Here is a 27,633-nt window from a genome sequence, read left to right on the forward strand (position 1 = left end):
TGTAAGTTTCCTCTTAACCATCCAAATTTCTTCTCAGCACATGGAGAGGCTCTCCATGCTCGCTTTCCATCCAGTTAAAATGAAGAGTTGTTATGACAATGTTGAAGAGCTCAACCTGGAGGGACTGCAGCAAAGGTTCGACGTCTCAAGCCCTTCTGTGTTTGTCAGCAGGGCACAGATCCTCATGAGAGAGGTGAGAATATGCAGCATTTTCCAAGGAATTTTCACATGTTGTTCATAGTCAATGCAGCCCCAATAGGGCTGAGAGGCAAAAAGAAACAATTTCACTGTTACTTGTTAGTCCCAGTCTTGAGATTTTTACACACTGAAATACTATTTTATATTATTTTCTATGTGGTTGTTTTTGTTTTGACAGCAAATGGACAATGCCGTGCATACCTTTGAGCAGCTGCTACAGCAATCTTTGGCTACCCAAGGAGAAGATGACCTATGCAAAGTCATCCAAGGGTGCCAAGACAGGGTTCTCAAGGTAAACTGGGAGAAATTTAACACATTTTGAAGAATTGAGTAGTAGGCAAGGTGCCTTTAATACTATTTTGCAAATGCTCAAGCAGTCAGTTATCTGCCTGTGTTCCGGTCCCTCTTTCCAGAAATATGATTACGACAGCAGCACAGTGCGCAAGAAGTTCTTCAGGGAGGCTCTGCTTCAGATCATAATCCCTTACATGCTGCAGCAGCTTGCACCGTCTTGCTCTCCCGTAAGTAGAACCGCTACTGCAGTCTATTTTTACACTGTGCTTTTGATTGTACTAAATTATTCTAATATCTTTTATAGGTCCTTTTTTTGTTGGGTGTATCTGATTTTTTTATCTCTAATACATCTCCTAATAATTACACACTATTTACACAGTATCAAAATTGTAATAGATAACACAGTAACAGTTGTTTTCAAAATACTCGCACTGCTTCAAAAATGTGTGTAACCCCTGCTGTAAATTATTAAGTGAATCCAATTTTAATTGCAATCTAATCTTTACAGCAATAATAATAGAGGCAGATTTTTGTTAATTCACACTCCAATTATTTGGATTTCACATTGGTGACAGATATTGCAGCTTCGCTACTTGTAGCTGTACAACTGATATGAGCACCTACTTATTTATTATAAAAGTTGAGAAAAATAAACACACATTTACACACGTATTTACAGCTGTAATTGAGTTAATAACTACAATTGATGTAGACACACAACAATCTTGTAAGCCCTAAATACAATCTGTATGTAATTAAATTGTTTTGGGGCTGTGCTTAAATTATGTCAAAACACCTGGATGGAGTCTACATATAAGATGAGAATAATAAATATAAAAAGCTTAAAAAAAATAGTCTAAATTTGAATAAATATGTGTGCGAAATTGTGAGTAAGCAGGGGTTGAATGATGCTTATATATATATATATTATATCACCATTTACTAATAAATGGCATTGGTTAGTAAGTGCCAGCAATGAATCTTGGACTGCCCTGTACGACAATATGAGTTTATCTAATTTGGGTAAAATATATGTTGGAACAAAAATAATGCCTGAATAATCTTGCAAAAATTGGGTGTTATTTTTGTGGGGATAGGGGGAGTAAATCAGTAATAGTATAATGTTCATTATTAAATATGTTGTTAGATAAGGATTGTATATATTAAATGAATGCACAGAGAAAAAAATCTTAAAATCTAACAAATATATTGAAAAGGTGGTATTATACATTTGGTTGGTATTTAGTAAAATGTCACTCGACCAGCTAATAGATGGGTAAAATGTTTTTTTTTTAACTTCTTTTTAAATAAATGTGAAAATCCATAGGAGTGCGATTAAACCACTGGAACAGTTCAAGCTTACCTCTTTATGTTGATTTTATTGTTTTATTTTAGTATACATGCTCAAATTCAGCAGAGCAGATGATGATAAATTATTCTTTTGGATCAATCAAATGAAATACTGTTATCATGCAGATTGGAATTAAGATAAAGGAATTAATGCGGATTTTAAAAATGTAGCATTTAGGAAGTACGGCTCAACATCAGATTTCCATTGAATGTTATCTTAAGCAGCTAAACAAAACTAGTGCAATGAGTTGGCTAGATTAACTCCCTCTTTGAGCTCTCTGCTAATCAGCAGTTATGGATTTTGTTCATCTGGCTTCCAATTCTGGCAAAAGTAAAAGCAATATGATGTTGTGCTTCTATTACATATATGTACCTGTTCTCCCCCAGGAGCTTCCACGTTTCAAGGAGCTCATTTTTGAAGATTTTGCCCCTTTCCTTCTTGTGGAAAACATGTTTGAGGAGGTGGTGCTGCAGTCTGTCACAAAGGACATTATGATGGGTGAGGACTGAAGACAGAAATGATATTTATATTAGTAATTGATAAAATCGTTATCTGAAGAGCATGTTTTTTTTTTTACACTATAGGTAGTCCAAGTCACGTATTCAGAATAATGTCACCTGCAAATAGAGTCTATTTATTGATTGCACGCACTGCAAATTTGGTGTATGTTTTTAATTTTAGGATATTTTGTCTTTTTTGAATAAAATAGGAATGTTACTGGTGGATTGAGGGTTGTAGATGAAGTGTGAATGATGCAGTAGTATTCAGCAAGCAGAGGACAATATAATTCATGGTCTGCATTTCACCAAAGGCAGGATAATGTAGTAAGAACAGCAGAGATACACATTTTTATTGATAACTCGTTGTAGTAGTCATTCCCGGGAGAAGTAATTGCGTTCCAGGAACGCATTCCTTTGTAACTTGTTGGTGTCAGCACTGTTTGTAACTTTTTTTATCTTCCTTGTTTCACAGCTGTAAAGGAGGCTGCTGTCCAAAGGAGGCACAATCTTTACAGGGACAGTATCGTTATTACCGACAGCGATCCCAACATCCACCTGCTTAGCGATAACCCTCCCGTGGACTGGAGCACCAAATTTGGCAACGGTGAACCAGAGGATTCTATGAGCGGTAGCGGCGATGCAGATGGAAATTCTGGGAAACGACGCAAGCAAGTGGTGTCCATGATCCAGCTGGATGACGTACCTCAGCCCTATGAATCCTGCCTGGACGTCCCCGGAGTGGAACTCATCCCCGAAGAAGATACCATGACATCCATGGATTCGGAGCATCAGTCCGAGGAAAACATGGCGCCCAAATCTCCAGATAGTGTGGAAGAGATCAGAGATCTGATCAATCCCGTGAGGGAAGTTGTCATTGATGAGGAAACAAAGAGTGATGTGTCTAACGGGATGGCACCGAAGTCGAGTTCCGTCATTCTTGAGAAGGAAACGCAGGAAGAGGAGGTGAGCCATGTAGTCAACTTAGTGGAGGACGTCCCAACCAAATCTCCACTAGAGAAGCGATCACCGCAGTCAATGCTGCAGCAGTTGGTGGGAAACAAAAAACAGGAAGCTGATAAGGAGGAGGCAGCAATTAAGAGCGCTATTGAGGAAATCGAGATGGCGGTGCAGGAAGGAGACAGCGAGCAAACCACTGAAGTTTGCGCAGCTAAATCCGATTCAGAAAATCAAATGAAAACGGACTCCGCTCTGCATGAGGAGCCCATGCGAATGAGCTCAAATAGCGCGAACAGTATCATTGACCCTGTTGAAGCGGAGTCGGCATAGGAAGAGTGTTTTAGTGAATACGGACCTGCATTGTTTAGTTTCGTTTTCTATGTTGCACAACTCAAATCCCCCACTACAAAACAGATTTTTTTTTTTTTAATAACTGGTAGAAATTGTACTCATTTTATGTATAATTTTCTCATTTTGAGGTATTTAATGTTGTTTCTCTGATGAAATAAGATAAATCTTACACTAAATATGCAAACTTAAACTTACCTCACAAATGGTAAATCATTATGCTCATTTAAAAAAATGTTCTATGCCAAAATTGAGGAGGAAAAAGCTTTAAATTAGCAAAATAATTTACAATATGCCAGGCAGCACAATTTTTCTTGTTTTACATCAATTGTTTTTATTTCTTTACAACATCAAGTAATTACATAAAACAAGAACAGTTGTGCTTAAAATGAGCGAAATTGGAAATGCCCCCCCCCCCCCCCCCCCCCAGTGAAACAATCTCATCGTCTGCTCGCATACGTAGATTATTTCATCTAGCAGACGTTAAATACTTTAAGACATATTTTCTTCATAGATTTGGAAAAATACATAAAATGAGCAACATTATCTACCAGCTGCTTGGTAAGACAATTTTTACATTTTAGCTAGAAAAACAAATAAAAATATCTTAATACTAAACAACACAACTTTCAAATAAGAGGTTTTTTTATATTTTTCTTTTACATTTTTTGCAATGTAATCAGGTAATCCGCACGGAAGTTTCCCTCTTTTTTGTGTGACACTGAATGCACGATACATAATGTTTTAAATGATAATCTGGATGTTTTTAGTAATATAATAGCGTAAAAACACCATGTGATCGAATGGAATGCTGTCAACCCTGACATAAAAAAAGTGTTGGCGTTAATGTGTACAATAGTCCATCGATCTTGCTTGCCAGCAGAGGGTGCTACAGTATAATCTTTTGTAAGCGTGTTTTAACTACGAGGGTTTTTTTTTCAAATTCTATCTATTTTTGTAAGTATTTTCGTATTTATAATGTAGTCTTCTTTCAATTAGTGTTTATAACGATTTACTTTCTTAACTATTGGCGTAATCTATTGGAAGTTATTCTATAAACACAGTAGAGTACATCAACATTATTGGATTTGATATTTCTCCAAGTGCATAATCAAATATTGTGGGTGTCTTTTTCTGCACAATTCTTTTATTCATTGGGCCCAAATGTTTAATTTGCTCTGCCCTAGTTGAATCTGTAAACCCTATTTGTTGGAATTTATACTTTATACGTTTTTCATCACATCGAGGTTGGGGTGATTACCTAAATGAGTCACACATTGCAAATTACTCACTGGAGAAAGGGCTTTTTGAATTATTTATATAAAGAATGACACACTGACATGAAACATGATTGGTGTACTGGACACATTATGAATAACTACAGTTGAGGTAAAATCTTATTGAAGGTTTTGTACTCTGTTTTGTCTTAAATGTTGGGGAGAGAACTACATATCCTTCACATTCTTTCTGGAAGCAACCATTTGCATTGTTAAACTTTATTGTGCTTTCAAAAGAAGGACACAGAAACCCCTTTTATTTATTCCTGTACCTCTGTGGTTGTGCTTTTCAAGATGGCGGTCTTGTTTTACTCATCTTCAAATATGTATAAAGATTTATTGCTTAATAAAGTTATTTCCTAAACTACATTCAAGTGGTTGTTTTCAATGTTTTTATGGTTCACATGTCCCTTAACCACCCAGGTGGGGGCACCACTTCTTGTGTGTCTTAGGAAACTTAAGAAGAATACTCCCCCACATGAACCAGATAATGGTACATTACTGGTTTCCGTGGTTACCAGTTGCAAAAGAAGCATCCTGATCTGACTCCAATACAGCACCTCCATCATCTGGTTGCTGTTGTTTTCCGGTGTAATGGAGCATCCTGCTCTTCAAAGATGAGCCGGACCTTACATAATCTGTGTCCAAATTTTGTCTGGATAAACGACCTTAATGAGGTACAAGAAACGAATTGAACATTCTACATGCGTAATACAGAATAGTTCTGCCACTGTGAAAAATCATATGATTATTGTGATTGACGATGTAAAAAATGTTTCATGGTTATAGATCATTGACGCGTGTAGAACAAAAAATTGAATTTTGCAGCTCTCCGTTTTGCTTACAATATCCATCCCTTCATCTATTTGGATTTATCCATGTACTGTTAGCTAGACTAGCGTTCAGTTAAACTAAATGTACAAATAAATACTACTGGTGCCTCCGATTTACACAGGTTCAACAAGTCTAACTTAATGAACCCTGATGTAAATTTCCAATTTGAAATCTAAATTACATTAGTGCAACAAGGGAAACTGCCCCCTAAAAATGTAACGACGAGTACAAAATCCAAATATTTAACTGGCTCTTGTATGTCCCCTATTGACAACTGAAAGCATTTTAACCGAAGCGGCTCACTACAGCTACAGTACAGCACATGGGTATGGCAACAATGTACTGCAGGTGTGTTAAACTCATTTTAGCTCAGGTTCCACATGGTAGAAAAAAAAAAACTCTTACGGGGGCCGGACAAGTAGAATAAAGAGAGTGAAAGACAGCGACGGGGAGAGAGAGAGTTGGAGAAAAAAGAGATAACTGAGAAGGAGAAATGAAGAAGAGAAATAAGTAAAGTCAAGTTTATTTGTATAGCCCTTAATCACAAGAAGTCTAAAAGGGCTGCACAGACCAAAGACTAGTAACGACTACAGACTATTATTACACTATCCCCTTATCTAAAACCCACATGGGGGCAAGGGAAAACTCAAAGCCTTAAGTCAAGTCACATTTATTTGTATAGCCCTTAATCACAAAAATGTCTCAAAGGACTGCACAGGATTACAATCATACCATTGCCTGATCTCAAACCAACATGCGGGCAAGGAAAAACTCAAAACCTCAGTGTGAGGAAAAAAGAAACCTTGTGAAGGGGCCTCACAAGTGGTAATGCCCCTTACAGGATGGCCAGGGTGGAATAGATTTAGCATTGGGTAACAGTACACAAACATAGTAAACATCAATAAAAGAGAATACTATGTGGGTAGCATGTTGAAATTTGTCCGGAAAGTGCATGACTGCAACGACGCCTCAAGCCTGTAAAATAGTCCAAAAAATCCATAACAACAACGAGGCAGCTTCCCATCTCTGCCGACATGAGGAATACGAAGAAACCCTGAGGAGGGACCACACATGAAATAATTTCCCTTCCAGGATGACAAGGATACAATGGATGTTGCAAATATAAAATCATCACCAGCATGAAATATAGGTCATTCATAAGCTATAGAATATAGGTGTGTTTTCATCCTGGATTTAAACAGTTCCACTGAGGTTTCAGATCGAATTTCAGAGGACAGAGCATTTCACACGCTCTTCTCCAAGATGGTGGGGCCCTAAGGGGGGCTTCCCTGGCACTCCCATGGGAGGATCCGGCACACCAGCTTGCGGAAAGACGTGGGACGAGAAAAGAAAGGCTGAGAACGAGAGAGAGGAGGCTTGACAGAGACTCGAGCGACACTAATTCGGCTAATTCGGCCATTTTCGATGGAGTTCACTTAGGTAAATTGTTTAAGAAATTAAATCTGCCCCCGTGTGGAAATGCCATCTTTTCCATCAAGAATCGAGCGAGCATTGTTAGGCGAATGTAGGTTGTGTTTGGTTAATGGAGTCAGATAACTAATTCGAACAATTTGGTAAACGTTATATTTTAATATTTAATTCCTAACAATAGCAACAGAAAGCTATAATCCAGCATAATAACACAATTCAAGCTTTGAACTTGCACACACAACCTTGTGTATGAGTATATGAGTGATTATCTATCACAAACGGCACTTACTCCTCAATCACAACGCTACTGATGCTATTTTTCTATCAGTCTTTTGCTTTCAATCTTGCTTTGTGGCCACCGATATTCTTATTTTTTCTCTCTTTTAGTTGGTATGTAAAGGGTGGATAAATGTATCCACAATTAAACCTTTTGTTTTGTAGCGAATATGGGTGGTAGATAAATTATTCTAAAAAAAGATTGATTTACCAATAGAATTAAGGAGCCAGGTTTATGCTTTTCAAAACTCGTCTCGCCTTGTTGGAGCACCACATGCGTTTTTAGATCATTATGTCTGGAAAAACCTTGTTAAGTTACAGTATTATGAAGGGTGGCTACACATACTTCAGGAGATAGAGTGCTTGTCTTGGGGTCAAGAGTTCGCAAGTTCGATACCCGGCTCCTCCATGTTATATGTCAAAGTGTCCTTGGGTGAGACACTGAGTCCCTAATGCCCCCGATAGCAGATAGTTGCTTTGCATGGCCGATGCTACTATTGGTTAGTTAGTGTGTGAAAGGGATAAGTGTGAAGCATATTGTAAAGCGCTTTGGGAGGTCTTCATTGACTTGAAAAGCGCTATATAAATACAGAGCATTGCATTGCAATACCGCGTTCCTAAATGTATGCTTTGATTGTGACAGTCGCATATTTCCGGTTGCCCAGCAATGACGTTCAAACCGGAAATAAACTAGACATTCTGATGGATAACACACGTGAAGCATATTGTAAAGCGCTATGGGAGGTCTTCATTGACTTGAAAGCGCTATATAAATGCAGACCATTGCATTGCAATACCGCGTTCCTAAATGTATGCTTTGATTGTGACAGCCGCATATTTCCGGTTGCCCAGCAATGACGTTCAAACCGGAAATAAACTAGACATTCTGAAGGATAACACACGTGCTTTTAATGTTCATAGGAGGCAGTATGTTTAACTTGGCAATTTAACATGATATAGTAGGTTTTATTTTGTCAATTAATTGAATGGAAATGTCCGTGCTAAATCGATTAAGAAAGGGGAAACGGCTCTTTCATCTTAGTGGGGCAGAGATTCAAATAAGACCTGCTAGCATTAGCCGAATGTGAGCAACATGTTGAGACTTGTTCTCTGGCATAGCGAGGGACCTTCAGCCATTCAAACTCGACGCATTTTACAATCCGGCTAATGCAAAGAAAATGGATTACAAATTCCCAGACAAACTTTTCCCCTCATTCTACAACGATGGGCCACCCGACTTGACGCGGACTGCCTGCGCTGGAAATTGGGGAAGCTTTGATGAGGTCCACATTCAGGTTCGTTTTGTGAACAAACTGAACTTATTCTGCTCACTCCAATAGATTGAATTAAGAGTTGTATTGCTTCTTAAAATGCATGAAAGGGAGTTGAAAACGTCTGTCATTCGATGACAACACATCTTTCCAGAATGCAAACAAAGCATGAAAATTTAAAAAGCTGTAATAAATTTGGCTGTATCTATTTTACTCACTGCCGCCACCTCCTGGCTTTTATCACCATTCCATCCTATGTCAGTTCGTTCATTATACACGTTCAAGTACATGCATTTCTTAGTTGCGTTCAAATAAATGTTTTTCGTCGTTCTTGGGGTTTGGTTAGGCGTTTGACTCTACTTGAAGCAGGCATTTTCTTTCACCATTTTCATGTTTCACTTACAAATAAACATGCATTTTTACATTGTCAATCACAACAATCTTGTGATTTTTTTTTCCACAGTGGCAGAACTATTCTGTATTACATCATTCTCTAGCGTCAGCAAGTAGAAAAGTTCCAAATTATGTACAGCACCTCTTAAGAATTCAAACTACTTATCTCGGTGACAAATTAGTACAAGATCTACCGTTTGTTTCCCCTTTTGAAGTATAATGTTGTAAAAGTACATTCAGTGTTCAAAAAAAAATCTACACCTGAGGAAATTATCAATGAAGGTCCATTACAACTGTTCATTGCATTCCACTATATATGAAGAATCCCCAAATAATCCGTAGTGTATTTTCAGGGCAGAGATGGACCTTCCAACAAATGGACTTTTGCATTCAGACATCAAGTGAAAGGGCAGACGTGGCGTCACAGAGAACCAGTACCAATTCCTCTCTTCAAACCAAATAAATGTAAGTGACTGACCACCAGCTCATTGACAAAATTGTTTGTACCCATCCATCTGTTAATGAATTTCACACTTTTTACTCCGTGTCCCATTAATGTCAGGATGGGGTTTGCACAAAAAAGTCAAGTATCAAAATTGGAGACCTTATTTGCCTGATTCATTGAAGGAAATTGATATAAATGATGTTCAAATTAATTGCTGTTTTAAAATGTATATTTTGTATTGTTATTCAGCTCCTATTTGGTCTCCCACCCCTCCTGATCCACTCGACACGACTGAGCATGTGAGTGTCTTATTTGATGAACTGGAACTTTATTCAGAAATGTCTTTTACTTCAAAATCTGTTGTTTCTAGATGCAGAACTTCTACTTTGATCATTGTCAAGATGCTTTTGGGTGCCTCGGTGAAATTCTGGGTGACAATTTCTACTTTAAAAGTGTAATGAAAAAGGTAAAAAGGCTGTTTTTTGTGGGTGTTCATGGGGAAAAGAAACAAGTTTAATTTTACATTCAAAGTATTCAGTTTGGGTAAAGGTTCATTCATCTGTTCTCCACCTGAAACTAACTTCAATACATTGTTTTAATTCTTGCTATCTATCTTGCATTGTGTAATTTGATCATTGAAAAATACAGTATATTCTGCATTATAAGGTGCACCCCAAAACATATTTTTGGTCATATACTAATATATATATATATATATATATATATATATATATATATATAGTGTGTGTAAATTAGTGTACTAGGTAGGCACATGTAGTTATAACTGCTGCAATGGCTACCGTGTTTATTTGTTGCTCACGTATAAATTAGTGCAATGAATAATCAGTCAAAAATTGTTGCTGACCAAAATCGCAAAACATTACAGGCAACCGGAATGGAACACATGTTGCGCTGACACTCAACCACTTAAAAAAAACACCAGTGAAACAACTCAGATAACCTAAAAGTTGTTTCCCTAGTCCTTCTTTTTTTGTGTTTAAATCTTTCAGGGCCACTTTCTCTTGTCTCTATTTTTACAACCGTTTCTGGCACTGTGAGTAAAAATAGTGTAATAATGAAATAAATTAAAATGTCTTCTCGGATGTTATCTGTTTCACTGGTGGTTGAGTGCCGGAACGACATTGGTTGGATTCCCGGTGCCTACAATGTTTTGCCATTTTTTTTTCAATAGTGAAGTAACACACATGTATAAATACTGTATGCAATTTCTATCTTTTCCACTGTATTTTGCGGTACATGATTGGCACCAGGTTATCAGGCGCACTTTGAAATTTCTGGCCAAATTGGTGTTTTAAGTTTGCCTCATAGTCTGGAAAATACGGTGATTTTGAAACGTCCAAGGGGAAATGTTTTTGCTGTGTACTTATAAGGAAAGCAAGTTTTGTCATTTATACATTCACACTATTTTCAAAACTGCATTTTACATTTTTACACAACTCAGAGGAGTTTCTTCACATACCTCCAACTGAGAACTGTCTTAAAGTGAAGTAATACAGTGGTTCCTCTTATACAAGCTCCTTCAAACACGAGAATTTGGGTTTACAAGTTTTATTTGCAACAAAAGTATTGACATACAAAGGAAAATCCAGTTCATGTGCAGTCCCAGAGGCTACCACTAGAGACTGATCACCGTTTGTGACTGGTCACTGCCAGAGTCATCTGGTTGATATTTGTGCATGCAAACTACTTTACGCCAAATAAAGAACATTTGCGCTGTTAATTTTTGGGTGTGTACGTTCATTTAAAGTTATAGTAACTATATTTTTAAGTCTACAGTAAGTGCTTACAGGTCATCATCTCGATCTCATACCTGTAAACCTCAGGCAATTGCTCCTTGTTCTAATGATAGCAATTCCCTCTGTGAATAATAAACCTTAAAAACGCACCGCAGCAACTATTTACAGACAGTAAGACAATGTATAATACTGACGATATCATCAAAGATGATGTTGTCCTCTGCTACCAGTGACCAAATCAATACGGATTAGAGCCGAAATAGGGAAGACTATCAGTTTTTTAAATTTTGTATAGAAATTGTTAAATAACATACTTAATTTGAAATGACGTCTAAAATGCGTGTTAAAGCGTACAAGTTGACAGGTGTAAATCTGATAATCGTCACTTCTTTTTGCTTATTCGAGCTACAAGCATGATACTGGAACCAATTAGACTTGTATGAAGATGCACCACTGTACTTATGTTTACTGACCTGTAGCTGATATGATTGTATTGTGAATTTTATACAAACGACAGCGTCAACACAAAGATGCCATTCAGACATGGAAGCTAAAACGGCTCCTTGATAAGTTGCATTTGCCAATGTAAGTGTCACTATGTTCAGCATTTAAAATAAAAGCACTGATCTATTTCCTCTCCAACGCCGCCCCTTTCTTTGCGTGTCTCCTTTTTGCTCCTCAGATGTCACCAGTCAAATTCCTCCAGTACTCTGCAGGCCTACAGTGCTTTGCTGGCCGATGTTGTGCAAAATGTGAAACCTGATCTCTTGGCATCTTTGTTGCATGAGGAACTGACAGAGCAGCGAGACCGCCATCTATTCTCTGAACGAGCAACAGGGGGCGCACTCAACCTAGTTTCATTCCCATCAAGCGGAGGCTTAAAAAATGGCTGCCTGGTCTATCCTGGAAAGCAGGGAATGGACCACCTTAGTATCCTAAATAAAGATTTATTTTTTTAAGACTGTTGTCTAGTACACTATCTTAAAACTTTAATGACACTGTTTTAGTTGTCATTTTTATTAGAAAGTTTTTCCATTTATGTTAAGTGAAGTGGTTCTCAAACGGGGGTATTCTTATTTGACTAAACAAAATCTCAAATGAAAACTTCATTCCCTTCCGAATTGTTTTATTTGTTTATTCTTTATTAATAAATAATTAATTCCATTGTCAAAACTGTGATGATTCTTAAAACATTACCCTCAGATTTTCACAGAGTGGAGTGGGAGCAGCACAACGACACAAGCTTCTTATTGAATTCAAGGAAAAGTAAACCATTCGGATTCCAACTGAAAGGCCCCGTGCAGCAAATCAGCTCAGCATCCTTGTTCGACATTTGTAAGAAAGAAATAATCACACTCATCAGGAGATAACAGACTTCAATTTTGATGTGTTTTGTTTCTTTAGGTTGTGTTTGCGTGCGGTCGCATTACTTTTGTGGATTTTGGAGATTTAGTGAGAGGGAAGAACCACGTATGCTACAGGTTGTAAACACCAAAGATGTTGCCACATGTGTTAGTGTCAGGTGAGTTACTAGTTTGGGATACAGCCAGTGTTGTGCGCCATACTGAAAAATAGTTGAAAAATAATTAAAATCATTTATTGACCACAATATCAACGTAAAATTTACAATGTATCCATGTCTTTCAAAGTCCAATTCTTCTTCAGAAATACCAGAATTGTTTCCTTAATAATTTTTTGCTTTTAGTTAGTTTTCAAGACCACTTTCTCCAACCTTTGTTTCTCATACGTGAATGAAAAGTATGTAAGATATCTAATGCCTTTTTATGTTAAATAACTGATGGTTAAGTGGTTAGATTAGCCTCTCTTGCTGCTGTGACCCGCGTTTGATTACCAGTTGCATCAAATGAAATGTGAAATGAAATGATCTACATTTATATAGCGCTTTTCAAGTCAATGACTTCCCAAAGCGCTTTACATTGTGCTTCACATTTCCCAATAGCGGCCGTGATCTGTGCAGCCATGTAAGGCGCTAACCTGCTTATTGGGGGTATTGGGGGTTCAGTGTCTTACCCAAGGACACTTCGGCATGTAACACGGACAAGCCGGGATTCGAACTGGGATCCCTTAATCCTAAAACGATCGCTCTACCTCCTGAGCTACTGCCGCCCAAATGTTTTGCGATTGCAGTCACCTTTAGACTGATCAATCATACTACCATAAAACCTCATGTATACAGACACTGCCCTACTTACGAACGAGATAGGTTCCAGATGATCGTTTGTAAGTTAAATTTGTTTATAAGTTTATTTAGTGCTATATTTTATATGTTTAAGGTTAATTCAAGTATGTTTAAGGCTTGTATAATTAACCTGTATTGTTTTGTACTAAAATTAAACAGTTAATAAAATGATATGCTTTATAAGGATAAATAATGTCAAGTTTAACTTACCTTTGGAAGATGAGCTTCAAGATATAGCCGACTTCCTCCTCCATGGTAAAAAGTGGCCGAAAAAAAGCGATCCAACCATTTTCTCAACCACTTCAAGCTTTCTCATTCACCTTTCATTTTAAAAGAAACTGCTCGCCACTTTACACCAACCATATTGAATGGATGCACGAGATATTAACAAAATGTCAAAGTTCTGGAGATACTGTATAGTATGTTTACACACGAACTAGGAAGAGGAACCCGAATTTCTTCTTCAGGGTGGATGCTGAGGGAGCTTTCGCAGCGCCACACGCCAGTAGCGTTGGAAATGAGGACTACATTACTTTTCTGTACTCTGGAAAAGGTGCCAGATACAAAATTTAACTTTCAGCAATGTCCAAGTATTTTTCAACATTCCTCAAAAAACATTTTCATATCTGTATTTCGTAACTTGAATGGTCTGAAGTAGTTGAGCGTCTGTAGCGTGCACCTAAACTTTGAGTTCATTTTGGTACAAAAATGTGTATTGTACACTAATAAATACAGTAGTTAAAATAACTTATATTCTCTCACAGAAGTTGTCCCCTAAATGCGTTAAAATGGACACATAATAATAAATATATAAATGTGCACACCAACCTGTAGAAGTTGGTGAAGCTTTATTTCTTGACTTGCCCTATCTAAAAAGCTTCTGCTTATCTATGCTGATACAGTGCATCCGGAAAGTATTCACAGCGCTTCACTTTTTCCACATTTTTTTTATGTTACAGCCTCATTCCAAATTGTATTAATTTAATCTCTTATCTCAAAATTCTACACAAAATACTCCATTATGACAATGTGATTTTTTTTTTTTTTTTACTTTTTTTTTTAAATTTATTAAAAATAGAAAACTGAGAAATCACATTTACATAAGTATTCACAGCCTTTGCCATGAAGCTCAAAATTGAGCTCAGGTGCATCTTTTTTCCACTGATCATCCTTGAGATCTTTCTTCAGCTTAATTGGAGTCCACCTGCAGTAAATTCAGTTGATTGGATATGATTTGGAAAGGCACACACCTGTCTATATAAGGTCCCACAGTTGAGTGTGCATGTCAGAGCACAAACACCAAGCATGAAGTCAAAAGAACTGTCTGTAGACCTGCGAGACAGGATTGTCTTGAGGCACAAATCTGGGGAAGGATACAGAAACATTTCTGCTGCTTTGAAGGTCCCAATGAGCACAGTAGCCTCCATTATTCGTAAATGGAAGACATTTGGAACCACCAGGACTCTTCCTAGAGCTGGCCGGCCTTCTAAACTGAGCGATCGGGGTAGAAGGGCCTTAGTCAGGGAGGTGACCAAGAACCCGATGGTCACTCTGTCAGAGCTCCAGCGTTCCTCTGTGGAGAGAGGAGAGCCTTCCAGAAGGACAACCATCTCTGCAGCAATCCACCAATCAGGCCTGTATGGTAGAGTGGCCAGACGAAAGCCACTCCTTCGTGAAAGGAACATGGAAGCCCGTCTGGAATTTGCCAAAAAGCACCTGAATGACTCTCAGACCATGAGAAACAAAATTCTCTGGTCTGATGAGCCAAAGATTGAACTCTTTGGTGTGAATGCCAGGCGCCATGTTTGGAGGAAACCAAGCACCGCTCATCACCAGGCCAATACCATCCCTACAGTGAAGCATGGTGGTGGCAGCATCATGCTGTGGGGATGTTTTTCAGCAGCAGGAACTGGCGGACTAGTCAGGATAGAAGGAAAAATAAATGCAGCAATATATAGAGATATCCTGGATGAAAACCTGCTCCAGAGCGCTCTTGACCTCAGGCTGGGGCGAAGGTTCATTTTTCAGCAGGACAACGACCCAAAGCACACGGCCAAGATCTCAAAAGATTAGCTTCAGAACTACTCTGATTGTCCTGGAGTGGCCCAGCCATAGTCCAGACATGAATCCGATCGAACATCTCTGGGGAGATCTGAAAATGGCTGTGCACAAACGTCTCCCATCCAACCTGATTGAGCTTGAGACTTATTGCAAAGAAGAATGGGCAAAACTGCCTAAAGATAGGTGTGCTAAACTTGTGGGATCATATTCAAAAAGACTTGAGGCTGTATTTGCTGCCAAAGGTGGATCAACAAAGTATTAAGCAAAGGCTGTGAATACTTATGTAAAAGTGATTTCTTAGTTTTCTATTTTTAATAAATTCAAAAAAAGTTGAAAAAAAACTTTTTCACATTGTCATAATGGAGTATTTTGTGTAGAATTTTGAGATATGAGATTAAATTAATACAATTTGGAATGAGGCTGTAACATAACAAAATGTGGAAAAAGTGAAGCGCTGTGAATACTTTCCGGATGCACTGTACCTATTAAACAAAGTAATGTACCACTTTTGATCGTCAGTAACTGGTAACGGCAGAATAAAATTATTAGTTAGATCACGCCATTACTGAAAGAAATGTTAACAAAGAATACCGTGTTTACAAGTTTAAAAATGATGATAATGTTGCATTTTGGGGGCATTCAGTCCTCACATTTTAGGTGAAGTTTTAGTGGCAAGTGAAAGTGGAACAACAAACCTGTGGACTGTTGGCAAAGGGTAAGAGTTTTTGTTTGTGAAGGTTTCCTCACTGGTTAGGCTGGTGTACAAAATAGGTTAAAGTCTGTCAAAAAAATCTTTAACATTTTTTATTTATAGGTTCCAAAAAGTTTGGGAAGACAGCAGCAATCTTTACTTTAACGCAAAGTCAGCATGGCGATGGTGTGAATTCTCTGCTCATCCTCGGGTCATGATATATGCTGACAGGACTGGGGCAGACCTCTGCGATATGAGGGTCAGATTCAACAATACATTACAAAGTTTTTGAAATTGACCACTATTACCATGGCATTTATTTTATTGTTCAGGGTAATAGTTGGATTTTTTTGGGGGGGTTGCGTTTTCTGGAACCTTCAATTTGCTCTGTTATAAATTATTTAAGTCCGCATGATTCGTCCAAGATAGTTGATAATGACACTACCGTAAATTCCGGACTATAGAGCGCACCTGATTATAAGCCGCACCCACCACATTTTGGGAGGAAAACCGATTTTGTACATACACAAGCCGCACCAGTATTTTAGCCGCATGCGCCCACATTGAAACAATGCAATACAAACACAAAATTAACCCATACCCGACACAGTCCAAAAAACACAGCAGGCAAAATGAACGGCAAATGATACCGGTAAGTTTGATGCAGACTTGCAGAGTCCAGGTGCCTGTTGAAAGTAATCCAAGGAAAAAAGTGTATATTTCCAAAGGTAAGGGTGGGAAAAATATATATCCACTATTGTCGGCCACGTCCACAAACACGTCTCACCTTTACTCCACTTCCCGTCACCCCGCATTTGCCCCGCCCCTTCTTTCTCATTTGCTCGTGCAAAACATCAGAATAAGTTTCTAAAATAAATACATTACAAAAATATACAGTTGCAAATACATATTATACATGGTTACACATATTTACAAAGAAAGACGGTACACCGAGAGAGTTTTCAAAGCTTTAATAATAATATAACTTTCATCCCAAACCGTGCCTGTGAAGGGTAGCAAAACGCTACTAGCAACACGCTCGCAACACAGTAAACGGGTCTGTTAAAAAAAACATACCGTACTTTTAGAAACCACGGTAAACCGTTCTCATCTTCCCACTTATGACTGACGTCATCAAAGTTGTCTTCCTTCATGTGAAAGAGACTTTGTCATATAGACGTCTTCCCACGTTCCCTTGTTCTAAAACACACTTGCAAAGTAAAGTTTACGTGCAGTAGCTCTGTTTCTTCTATATCGGATTGCTCAATTGCGTTTAGCTTGAAAGTTGCTTCATGTGCCTTTCTTTTTGCAATTTGCATGATGAGGATATGTCTACGCTAATTTAATTTGTGCACAAGCTAAGAAGTTGCAGTCCAAATCTTACCTTTTGTACTCGAGCGCCGCTGGCGGCCGTTAGAAAAATTACATAAATTGGCCGCATCACTGAATAAGCCGCAGGGTTGAAAGTTTGGGGGGGAAAGTAGCGGCTTATAGTCCGGAATTTACGGTATTTGTATTTTGGTGCTGAATATAGATTCTCCTTTGATAAGCATGTGGTCCTTCTTGTTTTCCCAGGAGAGTCCTGCCTTTAATCACACACTCTTTCGTATTAGCAGCACTGGGCAGTGTAGAAGTGGAGAAAGGCTTATCTTTTGCAAATATCTGGCGGACACTCACTCTTTTCACCATCTTGTCACAACTCAGGTATATTTATGTATACTTTAAGGCAATGCCTAGAATGCAGTTTGGATTGCTCAAGTTGAAATGTCATTTTTGTTTGACATTAACATTTAAAGCCTTTTGTCTACTATTAAAAATGACTGTTAACAATAAAACTGTCCACGTAAAGTAATTCTGCTAGATATGTCCACAGTCCCATGACTCAAGTGGCTGTCATTTTCTTATAGTAGCTAACAAAAAAATGTCATCCTTAAACTGGGTTGTGTTGTATGAACTCAAGTTTGCAGTATTCAGTTCATATCTGGTAAAGCACCTTAAGTGTATATCTGGGATCTTAATAACCCTAAAAAATACTTGAATTTTAATTTTGTGTTTTCAAGGATTGGAAAGTGCTTTACTTTCTTGAAAATGCTAGACATTTTTAGCATGTTTCACAACAAGTCATCTTAAACATGACACCAACACTGCTCTCTTGTGGCATCACTTTGCCATGACGTTTCTTCCTCCTGGTTGTGATCAACCGCAGTTGGCATAATTATGTTTGGCATTTTCCTACCGGTTGCGCCTGAGAGGATACACTTAAACAGGGCACTAGTGAATGTATATTAGTGCAAAGATTACATATCAATTATTGACATTTATATTTGGCCTTTCAAAAAAATTAACGTGTTTCCTGCTAATTACATGTGATTTGAATGTGTACGTTGATTTACTTAAACTTGCTAAGAGGTTATATATTTTTTTCGTCCACTCAGTACTCAGCCTACATTATGGATGAGCGATTTCCAAGCCTGCCAATGCTGAAGATGGATCACATGATGCAATCCCCGCCTATGTTCAGTCATGTCCTTCCTGGTGTATCCTCGTCCTTTGACAGTACTGGAACCACTAAGGTTTTACTAGGTTCTCAAAGATCTCAGGAAATTACCCTCCTGCAGTATTCAGGTTTTACATCCAGCATTTTCGTCAATTTTTGGTCTTTGCGCAAGCTGTTGAACCCAACACATGATTTCATCTTCAGGTGGCAGAGTTGAAGCTTGCGTCAGTGTAGGGCCTCCTCAGGCGCTGCTTCAGCCTTGTAATAGCCTGAAACATCTTCCTGTACATATTCCACATCGTATGGCCATTGCAACCAACAGACTTTCCTCACCAACTGCAGGTAGGAATGCTGTTTGCAGACTATAAGAAAAGTAAATACAAACTAGTTACATAATTATTAATTAAATCTCAAAAAACCCTACATTGCACCTCTTCACTCTTTGAGTACCAGTCATTTTTATAAAAAGTGGATCTACCGGTTCTTGCTGATTTCCAGCATTTTAACAGATCTTTCAATGACTGCAGAAAATAGTTTCTTTCCCTGGGAAAAATGGTTCTTATCTTACCGTACTTTCCCCATAAAGATGGTGCACATAAAAGTCCCAGATTTATTCCTGGACGCTGGCTATTTCAGCTGAAAATGAAAATCTCCATTCTGATCCCTGCATTTGGTCAGGGTTGCGACGAGACTTTTATGTAAAATTCGTAACACATTATTACCTGGTGTATCGTTTTACATTTTATTTTCACACTAAACTGCAAGCGGACGCTCTAGGCTTGTGTTGATAAATTCAACCTTGTCTTGCATTTTTGGGGGAAATCTAAGCGAACTGTAAAGCAAAGGCCAGCAGCAAACAGCTAGCTTGCATGCGCTCAACTGCCGTCTCATGCTTGTCACTTGGGCATTTCGGACATTTTTTCTCATTTTGTCACCAGGGAGGCTAAAGAGACACCCTGGTGTTGACAGTGAAAGCAAAAGAGAGTCAAAAGCAAAGGCAATCTGGTTGTGGACGAAGGCATTCGAAAGCTGAGGAACCGCAGTGCTTCTTTCAACTTTACGCTTTCCTTCATTGATTTAAAAAAAGTATTTTTTTTTTAATTTATATTTTATGTATTGTTTTAAAGGTTTCTGATTATGTTAGTGTTGTCCAAATCCGAGCATTCCCGGTTGTATCATTTGGAAAACCCATTCTTGTCATATGTCAAGTTGGGTTAGTGCAAACTGTTTTTTGCACAATGATATCAGCGATTTAGCAACAAAAATATTCTAGTGGGTCTGATTGCAGGTTGCAGAACTACAACTGTCCCTGACCTTATTTTGTGTATACAACAAGCTGCTTGTTTACCAATACTTAAACAAGATCAGGCTTGGAGTCCCTTATATGAATAACTTTATGATCTGCTTTTACTCTGTGGAATGTATTTAGAAATAATTTCCAACATTCAAGCTACTGATCTGCTTTTGGCTCAAGTTTTTTGTTTTTTTTTTTCTAGAAAGAGAGGTATCCCTGCTGGAGTTAATCATTAGAGTATCTCACTTAATATTTACAGCAGAGATGGCTAAGGCATTGTTCCGTTGAATTATTTCTTAAAAGGTTCTTGATGGTACACAACTCTCAATTTCACAAAAAGACATGGGAACCCCTTGATGGTGTTTCGTCTATGGCGGTTGAAGTTTATCTTTCTCCTAATCTTTTAATTTTTTTTTTTAATTGTTTTGTTTTTGTCTGTTTTTTTTTTTTAGGTCTAACAGCTTTCCAAGAGAGGGCAATAGCAGGAAGTAATGACTGCATTCACGTGCTTCAGCTGACAGAGGCTGGTGATATTTTCTACCAGATCCTTGAACATGAGCAGCTGGACACCCATGGTACCAATGAACTTCTATGTCATAAAAACTCTCAAAAAGAGCTACATCCAACAACGAACCATGCCACTGACATTGGAAATGAGTCTCAAATACCTTCAACAACTCAGTTGGTGGTTCATGACACATCTAGCGATGAGGACATGATAGGCCCAACTCAGGGCACAGGGCTTCGCACATTTGTTCATGCCACACCAGAGACAAAGCTCCAAGATGACACAGTTGACTCCGATGCCAGTTCTGAGGATTTAAAGATGAGCAGCAAAGGGCAAAACCTGAAAAGGTTGAAACTCCAGGTACTTGTCAATGATGATCTAACTCACAAAGGATTAGATACCGATAAAGACACTCTGACTGAAATTCCAGCACAAGGTCCAGACAACCAAATCAGTCCTAAGAACATCAATCTGGCTCGTGCTCCTCTACCCGCCCAGCAGACTTCAGTCAAAATCAGTGAAAATGCTCTCTCCATGTGGAAATTCTGGCTTCAGAAATTGATCCGCAGAACCCAAAACAATGACCCACGTCCACGCTTTCCGTGCCAAGTCACAATCAACACCGTTGGTCTCTTTAGCCTCTCTGACGACAAAATGAAAGAATTGTCTGAAAATGCCCGAGTGACAAGCATGAGACGACAGTTGAACACGTGCATGTCTAACCGTTCGCTGCCGGCAAGCAGTGGTGCTGCCTCGAAACCTTCAGACTTGGTTTCGTTTCCAAACCTGGTCGACACTGGAGCTTGGACTGACGATCTAAGTCAGCGTCTAACCATGGCCTGGCAAGGTGAAGAGAAGTGGCGAGTATGGTGGGAAGACCGGCGGGGCCTGAATAGACGAGAAAAGATGGATGCTCTCAGGAGGAAGAGGAGGGAGGCAAGGTCCCGGTCGGGCGGTCGACGAGTGGCGCTCTTTGAAAGCTTCACTTCTCAAGTCACCTACCAGTCAGAGTTGAATGATTTTTCTGACTTCACGGGCTGGTCCTCTGCAGCAAGCCAAGGAATGAGGTCGGAAACAGAAATGGAGGTTGAGGTGCCAGGAGCCAAGACACCTACCACATTGCACAATGAGGATGCATTTCCCACGCCGGTCCACACCCCGTTACAGAACGTCCAACATGACCTCATGTTGTCAAGTCAGAAAAGAAGCAAACACCCCTCAGAGGACCACCTCAACTCTATTTTCGGATCACAGGTAACTGCTCAATTTCCGTTTAAACATTGGGTGAAATTTGACAAGTGTTTCCCACACTCAATGTTGGTTGGTTCTGAACACATAAAACCCGGTACAGTGATACCTTTCTTGCAAGCTTAATTCGTTCCAAGATCGTACATTGATGTGCTCGTTACAAGAGCAAATTTCCCTGCTATGAATCAATGAAAACTAATTGGTCGGCTCCCGTCGTCCCAAAAGCATCCATTTGTACAGCTATAAAACACGTCTTCCCAATCACTTAAAAACGTTGAAATTGTAATTAAATTTATAAATATAGTGATAAGATAATGAAATTATGTCAACGAAATAAAATGAGAGTTTATATTAAGCGCCGTAATGAATGTGTGTGCGTTCTGCAGAGAAAGGAGGTTGCAAGGGTGAGTCGCGGATATCGCATACCTGTCATCGTATACGTTTACCCCGTTTACCAGTTGCATGTATCAGTATGTGTACCATGCTCTTGTGACCGTACAGGCTTCTGAACTTTATTGATTACTTTGACTTCTGTTTTGTTATTGGAATGTTTTTTGACATACTGTTTGAACACAGATTTAGCTAAAAATTGAAATTTCGCTTATAAAGACTGACAACTTGCAAACACAGTCTACACATGAGTATAGTGTACGTATATTATGTTTTTGTACTGTTTAAACAAGTCATCACTGCCATTTATCTGCTTCACAAGCGGCACTATGAGAGACCTTAAACATTGTTCAAGGTACTTTCTCTAGTATGCTTCAGCATTAGTCTATTTATTTTTTATTCATTATAGCCTCTAATGTGTAGGCAATACCATTTGATGGGATGAGTGATAGATATTTCTTAGCCAAAACTTGTGTGCCATTCAGTAATACATATACAGCTTCACAATATTAACCTATCCATAAACCTTCAGGTATACATATTCACTTTCTGTATTTCTGTTTTTCAATATTTTGGTGCTAATATCAATATATTTTTATTATAATCATTATGGTTATTCTTGAAACTACTTTTTGTAAAAATGTTTACCAAAGTTTCCAAAACTCGTATAGATTATGCTTTAATTTCTAAAGAGGAAAAACTGGAAACACAAATATGCTATTTCATTTTTGAAGAAACGCATTACAATAATTTGATGTTTTTTGTTTTTAAATGAAGCGTCCAGTTTTTAAAAACAGTTATTGGTTCCTTGAAGCAGGAATTTCAGTTTTATGTAGCTGTAATGAAAAAAATCGTGCATCTCTAGTCTTTCTAAAGGTGCACTGGAAAAAAACATTAGTGTACTGCCTGTTAGCTAGAAGTTTAGTTGATCACTTTGTATTTATTCTGTAAATTAGGGCACGTGTCATCAGCATAAAGCCTGGTTTATGCATGAGTCATTGGCGAGCTTTTTGGAAATGTGATGTCAGTTTAGCAAACACGCCCACTCATGCAGCAACCACAAGGAACAATTGTCTGCAACACATATTTCCAGCAATTTGTTTTGTTTTCTAAATAGCACGGACGCCTTGGCAGAAATAATGGACGAGATGTCACTTGCAGGAATTGGGAGGTGGTAATTTCTTAATGATATTACCCATAGAGACTAACGTTGCCAATAACTCCTGGTCAGATACCCAAAAGACTTGGAAAAATGTACATTAGTGTCGATTCCAAATAATTGGTCTGGCTGTAGTAATTTATATTTTCCATTGTTAAATTCCTACTTATGGATTACTAAACCCTGTAATTTTCATTATTTTGCATATCTGTAGATTTTTTTTTCCCCCATTTTTTTGTTTGGTGTCTTTGTGTAGCAAGTGTTAGTGATGTGCGATAATGTTTTTTTCTTATCGACAACCGATATAATCCTGTTTAAAGAACAATTTACCTACTTGCTAGATTGGGGGGGAACGAAAACACACAAAATCCAATTATTTCCAGCGTTTTGTTTATAATTACAATAACGTGATACAGCTGTGGTAAACTTGTCTTCAAAAATCAGTGTTGGGGAGATAAACTTAAACAATCAATTGATCAATACATGTTTTGTTCAAAATAACTGACTGTTTTAACTATATATTGTAATAAGCATCATAATACTCAAATACAGAAAGTGCACATGTAAATGATTATGGGAGTGCTTATTATTTGAAAATACAGATGCTGCCCTACTTACGAACGAGAAAGGTTCTGGACGATTGTTGAATTTGTTAGTAAGTTGCGGCAGTGCTATATTTTGTATGTTTAAGGTTTATATAAGTATGTTTAGGGCTTGTATAAGTAACCTGTATTGTTTTGTACTGAAAAATAAATAATTCATAAAATAACATGCTCTATAAAGATAAATAAGGTTAAGGTTAACTTACTTTTGAAAGATGGGCTTCAAAAGTTAGGCGACTTCCTCCTCCGAGGTAGAAAGTGGCCGTAAAAAAGCGAGCCAACCATTTTCTCAACCGCATTAAGAAACGGCTCGCGTCTTCTTTACACTTTACTTATTGAATGGATGCACGAGATATTAAACAATAAAAATGTCAAAGTTCTTAGCGCACTGGAGATACAGTTCAGTATGTAACTAGGAAGGGGGAGCCGATTTCTTCTTCAGGGTGGATGCTGGGTGACACAGCTCTCACGCCGGTAGCGGCCGAAAGAAGCACTACAGTACTGCCCTGTACTTGGAAAAAGGTGCACAATACAAAATCTAACTTACAGCAATGTCCAGATATTCTTTCGACATCCCGAAAAAAATGTTCGTATCTGCTGTTTTACGTAAGACGAACGGTCGTAAGTAGGGGAGCATAGTTGTATAAATGTAAATGTGTGTGAATGTATATATATATATGTGTGTATATGTACCCGGTATTTTAGAAATATATTTTTTTAATTATACTAGTTTAAGACCCTGGCGGGAAAAATCTCTTCCTAAAAGTCCCTTCTAATAAATGGGCTTAACTGGACTTCAAGTCACGAGTACATAATTCATGCCTGGACACAATTGGTAGCAAATAAAGTAGCCGCTGAATGAGGAAAAATATAAAAACATGTTCTTGTGGTTGACTTTTAAGATTTGTGGAAAGCTCGTCATTGTGCCTCTATCTTTACCCTAAGGTCTTAATTCAAGATAAATTTAGAGTGAGATAAAAAAAATTTTAAACCATTATCATTTCGAGTTGTTTTGAAACGAGAATGATGCATGTGTTGAAAACACACCACATTGTGCATGATCAAAACTATTAAATTCTTTGTCTATTTTCTCATATTTTGTCTGGGCAAAGCATCGATTAATCTGATAGATACCAGAATGAGCCATGATCAGTTGAGTGTTCACTAATACTGATTGTCTGAAACACTACAAGGTCCTTTGTTCTGTAAAAGTTTTCTCTGAAAATAGTTGGGTTAAAAACTTTTCAAATTAGCCAACATTATTGAGTATATGGGATGTCTTTATACTGATTTGCATTCCCAAATTTTGAGTAGTCATCACTAAATAGATAAGATACCAATCGCCAACAATACATTAAATTGCCTCTTTTCTGCAAAAAAATGTATTGATGTTTTTCAAAGAAGTACATTCGAGACAAAATAAAATTATTTACTTCATATTTAATTTATTGAATCACTGATTGTTTTAGAAATGGAACACATGGACCTGAATATGTCAATCTTTGTGGCTGTGTGAGCCTGCATCTTAGAACCTGGTGTGACTTGTACAAAAACAAAGTTGAGTTTCTTCCTTAAATTTGCGCTCGCAGCTTTTAATCAGTTGGGCTATGTAGTCCGAAATTTACGGCACGGTTTCCCTCCCTACTAACACGAAATCGCTCTGAAACCATCATCATAGTATCATACATAGTTGCTCGGTATTAACTCTTAGTAATAATAATCAACCGCAAACACAGTTCACATCATCATATAAAGTAATCAAGGTGCTTTGGGGCGTCTGATGGCAGTTTTACCTGTAAAGGACGAGATGTAAAGAAAGAACAATGAGACGCTGTTCCTCTTCATGAACACAACGATACTGAAGAGAAAAGCGCACGGTCCCCCTACAGGGCTCTCTGGGCCAGACCAAAATAATCGATCCTTAACAAAAGTTAGACTTGGCAGTCTATCTGATTTTGTAAGGCAAATATTACACAGTAACACTGAAATAAACACACAACGTCATACAAAAGAAATAATAAACTTCCAATACTAAAATGAAATAGCTCATAGATAAATAAAGATGTGGTTTAACTGTGCTGATAGACAAAATAGAAACCTCTTTTAGAGTAGATCAACAAAAATATCAGTCCACTACAGTAGCCCGCTAGAAATGTTTTCATAGTATGGGAAACACTCGGGTAATAGTCTGGAAATGTTGGTATACGACCAATATATGGTGGTTTCTCAGTGTGATGTGTTTTACCTTGTAGTGTTAAAGCCTGAGCAGAGTAATCTGAAAAAAAACACATGTACATGGATAGCTGCTTGTTCTCGTTTTTAATCTACTTTGACTAAATGAGCACTAAACAGAAATGTTAATCATTCCTGTTGTGCATGCAGGGCAATGCCTCCCAACTGGACAACTATTTCGACGTGGAGCAGCACTCTTTTCATCCCGCGGCCCATTCGTCACAATCTCAACCCCTTTCCCAGAAGTCGACGGGGCGCTCACAAGCGTCACAGTCGTCCCAGCAACCCAAGAAAAAGAGGGCACGAATGGGATTTTGACTTTCCGCTGACCCACGATGTGAAATTTATGGCTGGAATACTTTATTTTTCCCTGCATCCCACAGATGTCAATATTTTTGCTACCCTTGATCATTTCATCAATTATGGATTCAACCAATCCTGTAAACGTAAAATCCTCAACTATGAAGACGCTGGTTTGGTAGGATCACTTGTCACTTTAATCTATTTTTTTATCATGTAATATTTGGGCAAATTTTGGTCTGTCAGTGAAAAAATATTTTAAAGGGAGCGGCGTTTTGCCAAACTCTGTTATAGGAGAAATATTTTCAACTTACTGTAAATTCTGGACTACAAGCAGCCTTTCTGCTACATTTTAAACATTGCCCCTTTAAATACTGTGCGGCTTTTTTTCGTGGTGACACAGAGGAAACCGGCAAGCTGCTCTTTACCACAACGCATGCGCTCTAAATACAAAACACTGCAGTAACATCTGCTGATTAGAACTGAAAACCGTCGCAGTTGAGAACTGTGCAGTTGGCGTTTTGGAGCTAAAAGAGTCAGTCAGAATTTCCACGCGGCTAGCGCCGGGCTTGAAATGTGAAAAAAAAAAAAAAAGAAAGATGTGAGTTAGTTCATTTTTGTGGCTTTTAAGCCCGGGGCTTGTACAAAGACAATAGTTATGTTTTTAAATTTGAGCATGCAGCTTTCATTCAGGTGCACTCTGTAGTCTGGAATTTATGGTATTTGCTTTTCAGGGTTCAATAATAGGTCATAGTCAATTTCTTAACTTCTGCTTATTTTTATAAAGTTGCAGGCTTTTTTTAACGCTGCTCTGCAACCCCTTAATGGCCAGACCTTTTTTAACATTTAACTGATCCAACTTGTCTTGTCAGCTGGAGTTTGCACAGACCTGAAGGCCAACAGTGTTGCGTCAATACAGTTGAAAAATATCCTGTGGCACAACTTTAGGTAGATCACAGGCAGAAATAATGGACGAGCTCAACTGTTTTTACTTTTCATTGGGAAAAGTAACTCGTGAATAAAGCATACGGGTATCAAATGAGGCTGCTGCATGTTTTGTTTGCATGGTACGTACACCTCCATGGCTAAATTCAAGCACTTTTAAGGACTTTCATAGCC

At 38.2% G+C, this 27,633-nt stretch overlaps 2 protein-coding genes across 3 annotated transcripts in view; both read left to right on the top strand.

Moving 5' to 3' along the window:
• Window positions 1–5,294, top strand: part of niban2a (niban apoptosis regulator 2a) — a 43,492-nt gene extending 38,198 nt beyond the window's left edge. For both annotated transcript variants that reach the window (XM_088356230.1, XM_088356231.1), the window contains exons 10-14: window positions 38–193; window positions 377–490; window positions 612–719; window positions 2,230–2,341; window positions 2,816–5,294. In XM_088356230.1, the coding sequence (XP_088212356.1) occupies window positions 38–193; window positions 377–490; window positions 612–719; window positions 2,230–2,341; window positions 2,816–3,630 (1,305 nt within the window). In that variant the 3' untranslated portion in view covers window positions 3,631–5,294. The remainder of the gene's footprint in view (window positions 1–37; window positions 194–376; window positions 491–611; window positions 720–2,229; window positions 2,342–2,815) is intronic.
• Window positions 5,295–8,281: 2,987 nt separating this feature from the next.
• On the top strand, window positions 8,282–27,557 carry taf1c (TATA-box binding protein associated factor, RNA polymerase I subunit C). Its single transcript, XM_088355284.1, has 15 exons — window positions 8,282–8,761; window positions 9,484–9,595; window positions 9,825–9,874; window positions 9,946–10,041; window positions 11,850–11,917; window positions 12,015–12,262; window positions 12,536–12,667; window positions 12,737–12,854; window positions 16,237–16,308; window positions 16,408–16,543; window positions 17,860–17,988; window positions 18,720–18,909; window positions 18,986–19,123; window positions 20,528–21,837; window positions 26,365–27,557. Exons 1-15 carry the CDS (start codon window positions 8,645–8,647, stop codon window positions 26,530–26,532), a joined length of 3,084 nt encoding a protein of 1,027 aa, XP_088211410.1. The 5' UTR covers window positions 8,282–8,644; the 3' UTR covers window positions 26,533–27,557.
• Window positions 27,558–27,633: the final 76 nt, after the last annotated feature.

Source organism: Urocampus carinirostris, chromosome 16 (genome assembly GCF_059441175.1).
Source record: "Urocampus carinirostris isolate Australia breed hairy pipefish chromosome 16, RoL_Ucar_1.0, whole genome shotgun sequence".
NCBI classification, from domain to species: domain Eukaryota; kingdom Metazoa; phylum Chordata; class Actinopteri; order Syngnathiformes; family Syngnathidae; genus Urocampus; species Urocampus carinirostris.

Coding starts and splice junctions, on each gene's coding strand:
- taf1c (XM_088355284.1), top strand. CDS start 8,645: ATGGATTACAAATTCCCAGACAAACTTTTCCCCTCATTCTACAACGAT. Junction 10,042..11,849: donor TTAAAAGTGTAATGAAAAAG/GTAAAAAGGCTG, acceptor TACAAACGACAG/CGTCAACACAAAGATGCCAT. Junction 12,855..16,236: donor GCCACATGTGTTAGTGTCAG/GTGAGTTACTAG, acceptor GGGGGCATTCAG/TCCTCACATTTTAGGTGAAG.